At 44.9% G+C, this 12,725-nt stretch overlaps 1 protein-coding gene across 6 annotated transcripts in view; it reads left to right on the plus strand.

Moving 5' to 3' along the window:
* The first annotated feature begins 558 nt into the window (after positions 1 to 558).
* Positions 559 to 12,725, plus strand: part of LOC120906363 (carbonic anhydrase-related protein 10) — a 53,996-nt gene continuing 41,829 nt past the window's right edge. The window contains exons 1-3 of one of the 6 annotated variants that reach the window (XM_040317969.1): positions 559 to 737; positions 7,544 to 7,548; positions 7,613 to 8,324. In XM_040317969.1, coding sequence (XP_040173903.1) covers positions 8,264 to 8,324 — 61 coding nt within the window. In that variant the 5' untranslated portion in view covers positions 559 to 737; positions 7,544 to 7,548; positions 7,613 to 8,263. Of the gene's footprint in view, positions 738 to 981; positions 1,082 to 7,543; positions 8,325 to 12,725 lie in introns of those variants that run through there. The other 5 variants (XM_040317966.1, XM_040317968.1, XM_040317967.1 and 2 more) reach the window with 5 other exon arrangements.

A 12,725-nucleotide genomic window follows, 5' to 3' on the forward strand; every position in this document is an offset into this window, starting at 1 on the left:
TTAAAAAGAGAGAAAAGGGATGAAATTGTTGGGAAAAAAAACTAACTCCCCATCACAGACTGGATCTTTCGGTCGATCTTGTGGAATACTTTTCCGTGTCATCACACGATTCTCGGGCACGAGGAGTGCGCTCGTGTGTCAAGCGATCGGGCAGTGGTATTACAGCGTGGAAACTCCGTGCTTACGAGCAGACAAAATTGATAACAAACGAACTGATAATACGCGGCGGCTCATGTTTCATCCAGTTGCGAAGAAAAAACGAAAAAAAGAAGAAAAATCCCGAACCCGACTCGCAACACAAAAAGGGGAAACCGTACACACGATGACGGTGGTTCTTCTGGACGGCATCAGCGCAGGCGCCAAAATTCCGAATGGCAATAACGCTTTCGAGCAGTGCTTCTCCGTCCGTCGCTGCTCGAACCGAAGGGCGAGCAGCGTTCGAGCCTGCTCGAAATGATAACGCGTGCTTGCACTGGCTTACTGTATCGTGACCGGTACGAGCAGCAGCAGTGTTCTCACTCTCTCCACTGCCAGGAGTTGTTCCATTTGTTCCATTTGTTGTTGCTTGTTGCCGAGCGCGACCGTTAGCACCAGCTGCAAGCGACCCGCTGTCAGTCAGTTGGCAAATTGCCGTTAACCGCACCGGACGCGACCAGGGCGGACGAAACATTTCGAACGAGCGATACATACACTGTCCCGAGGGCCTCACTCTCGGTGCTTTCGGGCGAACAGAAAGGGTGGGTGCATGTGTGTGTGGTGTGAGTGGGATTGGTGATCGTTTTATCCCACGCAAATTGATCGGCCAATGCACTATCGTGTGACATTTACTGTTCGCAGTTGATCGTGCTGCTGCTGTACGATCGTACAAGCAGATACATGGACCGTTTGTAAGGATGTTAGTGGTGTGAATGATGACAGAGTGGTGATTGGGAGCGCTGCTACTTCTATCAACACCAGTGTGGAGCCCTCTACAATCAAAGCTATCGCAGTGGCAGGGTTCGGGAAGACTTGTGCCCGATCACGCTCCCGATCGTAGTGCTGCATGTGTTTCTGTGGTTCTGTTAACACGTCTGCTCACCAGGTGTAGTGTGCAGACTGTAGTTTTGATTGGAATCTCGACCGAAGAGTTTGTGATTTATAATTTTGAGAAACCGCAAGACTTGTGCCGAAGATCTCGTGCAAAACTTTTCTGGAATAGCAATCGTGTCCAAGTAATTAAACGTCTCAATGTGTGATACCTTTGAAGACATTTATATCTGATGCATTTGAGTCGAATATTTGTTGAACTAATTGTAGTAATTAGAAGGCTAGATTCCATTTTTTTTTCTTTAACACAGCATTACCAAGAATATATGGAATAGAGAGCAAGACAAGTTGAATGCTCCAATAAGAAAGGGCCAAAATTGAACAAAGATTTGTGAGTGATAGTGTGTTAGATTAAAAAAAGCTTTATTTTTTTTATTTTTCAACAACGCATTTTTATAATTTGTTTCCTATCCTTAGATTTTTTTTTTGGGAAATTGTGTGCTTTTGGGTATAGCATTGCGATCCAACTAAATAAACAAGCAACACCGTGATAAGCGTGTATTAAGGCATTGAGTGCTATTTTGGATATTTTTGCATATTGAACCGATTTTTGTATAAAATAATAAAAAGCTATCATATAATGGTAACATTATTCAGCGAACGATCGATATAAATAGCTAGAAAAAAAATCGTAACTTAATGTTGCTTCCTAAGTCAAAGTGTAGCTATAACAGTAAAACTGTTACAACTGTAAAATAACAATATTATTTTCTGTGACATTGATATAATTGCTTCACTGTATTTGCTAAACTAAAAGCATCTAATATAAAGTTTACTGATATACCAGTTAGTTGGTGTTTTTGAACAACAAGCTGACTAAAAATGATAAAACCTACCAACTGTGTTCCGGTCACTTTGGTTGTCAGTCAGTGTGGTAATCCACCTTTTTATACGCCTCAGCTAATTCGCTTCGTAGCCTACACATGGAATTAAAAATTAAAATTTGTTCAATTATTAGGTGTAAACATATTCAAGATGTTTTTAAACAATTTTAATAATTCATTAAATCCTTTTGTTCTGATTGACTGTCAATAATTTGATGAAATCAATAAAACGGATTTTAAACCGAGAGGAAAAAATGCATCAGAAGTATGTGTGCTTAGCGCACTCAAACTATTGAGTGTTTGGTACAATTATGTGTGTAGTATACCCGAAAGGATCGTTGGGGAAAAGAGAGCGTAGCCGTACAAATTTTTTCAAGTACACACGCGCGCACCCACGCTCGGGATCAAGCTGCGAACTGTGCACGCGATCGCCAGTGCACCAAAACCTAGCGCTTACGCACGGCACTATCACCCCCTCCGCAGCCACATGCGTAAAATGAACGCTTTTATTGTGCACACTGCCGATCGAGGTTTTGCTCAGATTTATTCAAACGATAGCACACGGAATGAAAATTATTAACGAAAACGTTGCCACGGCTTGAAAAGGTAAAATAAATTGAAACCATGTATCAAAATGCTGTGACATAATGAAGCACAAAACAAAAAAAAAAAACGAAAGCAACACAGTGTAAGCTATCGTGTCCAGTCGATCCAGTGCGCGCCTGGATCGTTTGTACCGGAAGTGTTTCGTGAAGCCAACCCGTCAATTTCCTCCCATTTCCTCCCGGGGACGCAATTATTTCTCGCACTACACAATCGCACTTAATTTCCGTCTGCAGGCGAGCGAAGAGAGCGAGCGAAACCAAAAAAAAAAAAAAAAAAAACAAAAAACACCGCGAGCGTACCTTTTAAACGCGATGGAAATTAATTCCGACAGGCGGATGTGTACCGTGTGCAGTGTTGTTTCCCACCAACACTACTTCATCGCCAGCCAAGAGGTGACAGCCGGAACGGGGGCAACTACACAGAAAAAGGGGTTTTTGGTTTAAAAAAAAAGTGAAGCATTGTGTTCAAAATTAACGCAACTATTAGCGCCTACTTCCCTTATCGCTTTGTTTCTTTAAGGCTGCTTGAAGAAAAGCGAAAAAAAAAAAACAACCAAGCTTGCATACGGTTAGCTGGGGATGTTGGGAAAGTAATACATTCTTTTAATTGGAGCCACAGGCACACACACAGGTTTAGAAAATGCCACCCAGTGCCCACCACATAATTGCTGCGGCATCAGCTACGCTTGTTACACGTGGTGCGTTTCGCCGGGAAGAAAACACAGCGGCCAAACGAGGCAGAGCAAATGAGAGTGAAAAATATGGCGCACATACACACACACACACACATACCGATGCATTTGGGGAGGGGGAAAATGAAAGCAGGAGATTGCACGCGTCCGTCGTCGTGGCACACGATGAAAAATGCAACCGCAAATGAACGAATTTTTGAGCGCTACGTACCACAGGAACAAAAAAGAAAGTTCAACACCGAACACACACGGTAACGAGCAGCGGCCAGCGCGAACGGGAACCCATTCGCAACAGCAGCAAGGAAAGGGAGGGGAAAAAAATACGCTCGTTTGGACACCGCAAAAAGGTTGACAATAAGGGCCGCCCGCCCGCCCCGAGCAACTGCTGCACGGGCGTCCTCCGTCCCATGCTTAATTAAATTTCTCCATTGTTTCGCATATTTTTGCATTAACGAATTACGCCCGGAGAGCAGGTCGCACGACTTCCGGAAGTAGTGGGGCAAAAAAAAAAATGTCGAAAAGGAAGAACAACAAAGCAAAAAACCACAACGAACGGAACTGTGTATGACAGGGGCACAACACAAGTGGGAAAGTCCCTCGGCTTCCTTCGCTGGATGATGTGTGCGCCCTTTGCACATCCACCGGCGGATGAGTGCGGATTTGGACTCCAGAAATCATATAACAACGAAGCACACACACACACACACACATGAGAGCATAGGTCCGTAGGTGTGTTGTGTGAGTTTTGTGGAAATTATTTTCAAATCCCTTCACTGTTGGGTTGGGGGGAAAAAACGAGCTTCGGACACATTGCAGCATGTGTGAAATTACTTCAATCTCCTCCCCACACTTCAGCTTTGTGCTCTCAGGTGTGCTCTCGAAAGTAAGAGAAACCTGTGCCACCGAGAAGATAATTCGTGCAGTCAGCAGTGGGTGAAACAGAAAACCCCCCCCAAAAAAAAAGGATATTCGTAATGGAAAACGCAGAGAAAGGGAAAGTAATAATAAACTCTTTCACGGGTTGGGATTTTTTTTCCCACCAACCCGTTTGCATGCTGTTCGTACTGAGTGCTGTGATGCTTCAACTTCGATGTCCCAAGACGAAGAGGTGCGAATGGAAGGTGTTGTTGCGCTGGTAGCTACACACTTTCGCGTAAAAAGCGCACGACTTCAACACACTGGAAACTGCTTGAAGCTGCAACCAATCGTGCCTACCATATAGTGTAGGTCCTTGCGGCCCCTATTTCGTGCGGTGGCCAATGAAGATCATCGTACATTGAAGGGATCAGTGAGGAGTTTTTTCTACTACTTTTTGCTTTATTACTTTCCCCGCCTTTTGCTGCCTTTTTCCATTTTTTTATTAGGTTTTTGCTGCCTTTTTCTCAAACACCATAATTTCAGTCACACCTCACCCTTTTGCTGATGCAGAACGCTGAGTGCAAGTGACAAGGCGAAGGTATTAACAGTTTATTTTATTCACTTCCCACCCACACACCCACAAACCGGTTTTGCAGCGTGCAGTTTGGTGCTTTTTTTTTGTACTGCCCAGGAATTTTGAAGTGTGCGCCTGGTGGTTGTTGTTTGTGTTTGCTGCCTGTGTGTGCCTGCGCTCGTTGTTTATTCCATATGCACTCAAGTGCTCTTCTGGTTTGCCCATTTCTCACCTTTCAGCACGTGGTGTGTGTGTGTGTGTGTGCAAAAAAGTACATGCCATTTTCGAGCAGACAGACAGACTCAGAAACCGTGGGAAGGCATTGTGGGTGGGCGGAAGATGAGCTGAGTAAATATTTGAACTATTTTCATGACGGAAAGCACGGGGCATTTTTCACGTTCACCCCACCACCAAAAAAAAAGAAGAAAAGAAAAAAACCCCAACCGTTTTGGGGGGCCGTATGCAAGTGTCAAAACACAAAAACAAAAAACAAAGCCCGTGGTCGCTCTGATTTTATTCAGTTGATTTTGGTTGCTCGTCTATGTTCTTTTGCGGGTTTTTTTTGAATTTTATTTTTTTTTTGTGGAGAAAGGGAAAGAAAGTGCCGAGCGAAACGTCTCGGGGATGTGCTTTTATGCGAGAGTTTGCTCGAAAGCACCGGAACGTGCCGCGTGCACACTTTTGTTGGTTCGCGCTGCTGCAGCCCAACAGGCCCCAACGATCAGCCGCAGCTGCGGTATCAGCACGGGAAAAGGCACGGCAAGGAGGAAAGGGGGAGGAGGGCTTTGGATGGGGCAATTTATGGGGCAGCGGCAGTGTGGTCCGGTGTCCCCGGAAGTAGAATAAATAATGAACAGAAGAATTAAAAACCAACCAACCCCCCCAACCAGTGGGTTACGGCTGGGGGGAATTGCAAATAAAGCAGGAGAGCTGTGGTGCGGGGGGAGAGAGAAAACAAAAACTCCGAGGCGAGGTAAAGACAGCAATTTTGCCACCTTTGCATTTTGCTCAAACCCCCTTCCACACACACACACACACACACCTACCAGTCGAGAGGGAGGAAATGGCAGAGTAGGTGATAATGAACTGGCAGGTTTGCCAACCGGCGCTCCCCATCGCACACGCCATCATGTTGAGTGATAATTATGATGAAGAGGTTAAACGTTTTCATTTTTCTTGCACTTTTCGCTCCACCTCCTCCCCTTCCCCTCCACTCCAAGTAGGGCGTCATTGTCCCAGGGCCAGGGGAGTTTTGGCTGCTTGTGTTTTTAAGCGGTACGCTGGGAAAAAGAAATTAAATCAAATTTCATCCCACTCGTGCCGAGTGACCGTTAAGTTTTAGTGTGTGTGTGTGTGTGTGTGTGTTTGTGTGTGTACGTTTACCACCGACTGGAGCAGGGGCAAAACAAAGTATTGCATAGGTAATAATAAAAAAGGGAAGAGAAAAAAACACAGTTGCACATTTTGACGGAAGGGTTGTTCTTGCCTCGGGTTGATTCTCGTGGCATTTTTTTGTAAGCTCTCTCGTTCTATCCTTGCCAACCTGAACCTGTCCAGCGGATGACGGTGGGTGCGTGACTAATTCCGCGCTAGTCCGCAAAAGGATACGGCTAGTGGGCGGAGGGGAACACGGGTAAGATTGGCAACCGGGCAACGGGAGCGGCAGCGGCTCAACCCTTTCGGTCGCCCCGGTGTCACGCCAGTGAATTGTGACATTTGAGATGATTAATTAAGACCGGTAGCTTAACGGTCAACGGTGTGACCCGTCCGCGTTTGTATGTGTCTGTGTTTGTGTGTGTGTGTTTGTGTGTGAGCGGGTGCTCACTGGATGAAGCAATCAAAAATATAGTCCAGCGAGTGTGCACTTGTACACGGGATGATATCGCCCGTGTGGACGAGTACGTGTGTGTTTATTTTTGCCGTTTCTGTTATTTTTATTACTGTTTATGTGAGTGTGTGGCACTTCACACTTTTGGGACGTGGAAGGTATTTTTTCTTGTCGCACAACGTTGACGTGAGATGTGCAGACTTTGAGCTGTGTTAGGAGGAAAAACATAAAAGGGATATTTTTAATTTCTTGCGACCAGAGTTCAACGATGGAAGTGAGCAGTGGTTGGTGAAATCACAACACGTAGCAGCACGAGTTTAAATCGGCACGAAAAATGTAAAAAAAAAATATCTGTTTGCAGTAATTTTCAAGCAAAACCTTTCTTGCAGTTTGCGCCTGAATGTTATGCAACGTGTTATGCATGAGATTCAAAAACAAAAAAACAAACAGGTGTAGAAGAGCGTACCAGGCGGATTTCTTACTGAGCGAGCGTTTGCGGGATTGTCGCTTTCGTCAGCATCGTTTCAAGTGTTTGTAAAGCGCCTGAAGATATGCAATGTTGCTTATTCGATTTTGTTTTCGAAAAAGCATTCGACTTGAGAGCCAGGAAGAAATGGTTTCGCCTGCGTTTTCTCGATATAAATGTTTAAGCTACGAGCAACTTCGTTCCGAGTGACTCCTGGTAGTATGTTAGAGTGGAATGTTTATTGAATCATCAATTGAATCAATAAATACTTTTTTAATATTTGTTTTCTCCAAATGATATGCGCCTGAAGGTTATGCAATCATATCTGCAAAAAAAGTACGAAATAAAGTTTGCGTGAGTGTCTAGTTTGATCTGAACAAAACAGATAAATCAAGATCAAACGTAAAATCATCCGAATTTGAAGAGCTTAAGAAAGAAAAGTTCGATTAAACACATAATTCTTTATTAGCAGCATTTCTGCAGATTGCTCCTGAAAGTTATACATCGCGTCTGTCATTTGGCCTTTTTTAAGCAAAAATTATAGTTTTTATGGAAAATCTCCACATTAACAACAAGAATAGTGAACAATCGTTTTGTTTTTTTCCAACAGCAACTGTAATATTCGGTTTAATTTATTTCCTAATAAAATAATAACTTGCATAAGTTTTTGCCTGTTTAGCTTAACGCTGAAGTGATCTTTAACGAACGTATAAAAACAATTCTAAGGAACAAACAACCCTCCAAAACTTCAGTTAAAAGGACAAAATGGACTTACTGACAAACCAAACCCAGTGTTGGTGTAAACACACCCCGCTCACAAACCCGAAAGTGTTGCACCAATATTGATTGCGCCCGAGGGGTTATGCAAACGTGTGTGTGTGCGTGTGTGTGGCAAAATTTCCGTTTTACAGAGCGAACAGCGCAATTCGGTTTGAAAGCTAATCAGCCAAAATATGAGTAACGATCGACGGGCTCCAACGGGCTGCTGGCAGAGCATTTGAATAGCAGCCGCCAGACGGCTCAGAAAACACTCAAAACCAACCCCCCGCCCCCCCAGGTGCCAGTGCTAATAAAGTGTCTGTGTGTGTATGTGTACGGTCTTAATGGTGTGATTGCTCGAATGCAGCAGTACGCAAATGTGTGTCCACGGTGTGTTACTAGCAGGGGACGAAATTGGCTGCTGCTGGCGCTGCTGATGGCGTGAGCGCGGCAGAAATCAAAGCAAATCCAGAATTCGAGTGTGAGTGAGTGCATACCTAACATAAATAAAAAAAAAAAATAGTGCGACCGAGAGCATCGAGTGAGGCGTCGTCCCCAGGTGTAACGAGCCATGTCAGTCATGCATCCGAGAATCTTCCTAAACGTTTGCTTCCTGCTAGCGCTCGGGCACGGTAAGTTGCGTCTGCTGCTGCACTTTATCTTTCACCTTTCATTGCAGCTGCGGCCCGGAAGGAATGTTCCGGACGGGGAAGTTGGGGATTGGTGGAACTTCCCTATCAAAGGTTGGTGGTATTACAGGCCAAGGTATTTCATTTGCAAAGGATTTTTCACTCCGTTTGCGCTCAAAAGCATTTCGGCAAACAGTGTTTAACCGATAAACCTGGGTCGGAATGTGTTTGTGCTGTGTGTGTGTGTGTGTGCTGTGGCAATTGAAGAGGGAGGTTGTAGAAATTCCCCCTTAAAGTACGCTCAGGTACGTTGAAATGTATCGATTGGAGTGCAGGGTTGAGAACGTGGCGAAATGATATTTAAAGCTAAATCGTTCAACCACACGGGAAAGGCAGAGAGCACGCCGCCACACACCTGCTGCGAGGAATCATTCATCCAGTCAGCTTGCCGGAATCAGAAGTAGCATCCCTCTCTGTGTCGCAATCCTCCCCTTGAGGGCTTATTTTCCAATATCCGGCTTCAATTTTGACTTTGTGGTGTTTTTTGCTTTTTTTTATTTTTTCGTCTGACTCACACACCACTGTCTTAAGAACACAATATGGGGCGCACCCTGGTGCTGTGTAAGAACGCATCGCACACCCAGTTTTGCACGTGGTGAAGCAAGCATTGCAAACTCCCAACCCAAAAAAAAAGGCACACGATTGCCTGCCGATGATGATTATGCTGATGGTTTGGAGCTGCTAATGAATGAACGGTACCGAACGTTCCCTGGTTGTAGCTCATGCATACACACACACACAGCATCAGCTTCACATCCGGTCGGAGTTTCGGTTGAAGTAGTAGCAGCAGTAGCCCACCCCACAACAGCTCCAATCATCAATGTTCATCCGCTTTCAACTGGTGAAATCTATTGGCGAGCGACCGATCCACCGTCGCGTTTGTGCTCCTAGCGCATGCGATAGAGACACCCGAGGACGGGGGTCGAAACCCTGCAACACCTGCAGCCCTGCTCAGCCCTCCCTTCGCTCTCGGCTGGTCCAGCAATCACATGCGCCTCCGAAAAGCCAGATTCATTTCCTGTTCATCGAAAATTCGCCTCCGAAGTCTACGGCACAAAAAAGGCCCAACAGAAAGAGGCAACAACAGCACCAGCAGCACCTTCCCATTGTTACCCGCTTCTCTTTCCCTCTACCACCCACCCAGGCGGGGTTGAGGTTTTAGGGGCAGATAAAATGCGTTCGCAAAACTGCACGACGAGCTGATGACGGTCGCGCGACCAGCTTCCAAGCGCTTCGGGAGGGAATGGGAACGCGAGAGACAGGGAGCGGGCGGCAAACCGAGCAAATTTCACTGACCACAGAAACATAATTTGCATTGCCATTCAAGCCTCTCGTCCTTCCCGTAACCTTCGCCTCCTACCACCAATCGCACAACACCAAACCGATTGTGTACGACACTCGACGAGAGTGTATCATAGCGTGAGTGTGGCAGAGTGACCAGGGAGGGGTAGAGGGAGACGTCAGCTATACCCAAGCCGATAGCCACTGGCTATTGGCATGCGTGTGCTGGAATATGTGTACTACTGCCAACCTCATCATAAGCGGTGAAACGGTTCGTTTTGGTTTTGTCCACACGTACACAGCTACACAAAGACACACCAAAGGTTTGTGTTGTTTCCCTTTTTTTTTTCAAAAATAGAATGAACATTTGTGTCCCTCCCTTCCCTTCGGTCGCACTGATTTCCGGTTACAACAACTAAATAAGCACCCATTCGCCCTGTGCCCAGCACCACCTCCTCTCTCTCTAATTAGTATTAATTTTAATAAAAATCTCATAATTCGGGTAGATTTAATTATATAGCCCCGAGATTGCGAGAGAGATAGACACCTCTCCAAAAAGGGGCAGGGGATGAGCAGGGGGTGTGTTGTAACCTTTACAAAATCCTTTGTTGACCTCCCCCCCCCCCCCCCAGGGTTGATGAATTTAACACGTTGGGCAAAAGCGCTACCTAGTCACAGTTTGCTTTGTTGCACAGCGGTACGAATAGGGCAGTCGAGGATATTACACCACCGCTATCAGGGGGGGTGTGTGTGTGTGTGATCCGTATTGTACCGGATTTACGTGTTTTGCCCACTTGCTCCACTCTCGATAGAGTTGTAAATGTTTACGGCACGGAAATGACTAAAATTACGCATGAAAATGCACGCAAAAAATCGTTTGGAATCTTTAAAACTGATTGTTTGCCATGCGGTGTGCCTACCTTAAGGCGTTTTATTGCGAGCGATACCCTTTTTTTTTCAATACAATGAAGTCTTTTTATCTACTAATTAACCAAGCAATGATTTCAATTCAAGTTTATCTGACACCTGGAGCATCTCTTTGTTTTCTGTGAATTATGATTATTTTTCTTCAAGACTCATTAGCTTCAAATATATCTGTGGCATTCAAGTTCTTAATTCTGATACTGAGGACAACGCTCGAATTAGATTTTGCTCACTACTTGAATGTTTGGAGTCTATTTTAGACATTCATTTTGAAGCGAAGGGCATTCTTTAGTTTTTTTTAGATGTCTATTGATCAGTAATGATGGTAGCTTTACATTTGGTAGAATAAGATTTAGACCTCCTTTAGCTTTGGATAGGCCAAGTTGGTTCATACTGACTCTTAGTCCACCTTTTGGCCACACGAACTCACAAAGCAAATGAGGGGCGAAAGCTTACAGGTTAAGAATGTTTTTGCTAACATTGGTCTCTGGTGCAGGTTAATATCTCTATGTTTGTGATGCCATATTAGTTGTGCAAACGTTTCTGTGGTTTTATCCCAATTTAACTGGATTGTTAGTCTTAGAGAGTTGGTGAAAATTATGCCTAAAATTGTTAAGCGATACTCTGTGCTAATCCAAGGAACGTTCAATTTGTTTTGCTCTGTAACATAACCTATGTCCGGATCTTCTGTTTTTTTTTCTGGTGCATAATTTAGTTCCTGATACTGGGGGCCTTTCCGTTGTAAGTTCGTAGGCTGAAATTTTAGCCTGTCAGCTGTTTGCATTGTAAAACAGTTTTCGAGCAGCTATCTAACTGAGTATAATATACAGGTGGGCTTATCCCAAGGTGTATGAGTTTGGAAGGCTGATTTTTATCGCTTCTGCTTCTGAATGAAGATTTTAAGAGTGTTTTGAGTATTTGTCAAGCCTCCAGAAAGCTTGTTTGAACAAAAGTTGTCACCCATCTTGTCAAAAAGTGATTTTCAAATTTGGTTGTAAAAAACATGCTATGAGACCACCTCGACTACAAACACTTTGATTCTAGATTCCATCACCAGATCTCTTTAATACACCTTGGGATAAATGTAAACACCACCTTGTTTTGCCATTTTTCGAGCAGGCACTCGAATCTAATTCTAGCTTTGAGATTTCAGCCTCCAAATGTCAAACGCCTCAAGTCAACGCCGCAAAATACGCCTAAAGGTATGCACAATCGGTAAAAATTAGGCATTAAATATCTTTTGTAATATTCATAGATAATGACAGTCAATTGCAAAGCGAATCACCGATAAAAAAAAAACTCAAATTGAAGGTAAAACCTGTCACTCATCTAGTTCGGTAGTAAATGACACACTGTGCCTCACACTGTATGATTTTTGTTTCGATGTGTCACTGTGACGCTTAATTGTTATGGCAAGAAACAAGTTTGATTCAACAGCACACACACACACATTCACACATACATATCAGTCACTGTACTGACAAAAGTGACTTTAAAGCGCCCAGTGCGAAGCCATCCCTTTAAACTGCCCCAAATATTCCGTGCTGGCTGAGCGAGTGGCTGAGCGAGTGGGCGCCCGAATGGTATGCAAAACTTTCTGCAACAGTAGTACTGCTGGCGTTCCAGCAGCAGGAGGAGAGCGAGCGCGGACAGCCGAGTTGTGAATACTTTTTGCACAAAACATGTTCCTATTTGCCTGGGCACAAACACTGTGCACACAGCAGGGTCCCAGGGTCCGTCCGAGTGTGCCTGGGCGATGCGCGCGCGCGTGTGTGTGTGTGTCTTCACACTTCCACCAAGCCCCCTCTCTCTCTCTGTCTCACCCCAGTGTGTGTCTCACCTATTAAGCTGCACCAGACGCTAGCAAAGCGATACCTTTCTTTTGCCCGCAGTGCATTGGCGGTGATTTAATTTCATAAGCTTCCGGATGTCCTCAGCCCAAAGTTGTGCCAGCTGCCCTGTCTCCTGCTCCTCCTCTTCTCTCTCTCTCTCTCTCACACACACACACACACACACACACACACAGTGGCACGGTGTGTACGTGCCAGAATATTTGTCCGGAACTTTTGCAGAAGACACGGGAGCGTACACGAGGACGCAACATCAGGTCCGTTCAGGGTTGAGTTTCGCCCGTGACCA

Source organism: Anopheles arabiensis, chromosome X (assembly GCF_016920715.1).
Source record: "Anopheles arabiensis isolate DONGOLA chromosome X, AaraD3, whole genome shotgun sequence".
Taxonomy (NCBI): domain Eukaryota; kingdom Metazoa; phylum Arthropoda; class Insecta; order Diptera; family Culicidae; genus Anopheles; species Anopheles arabiensis.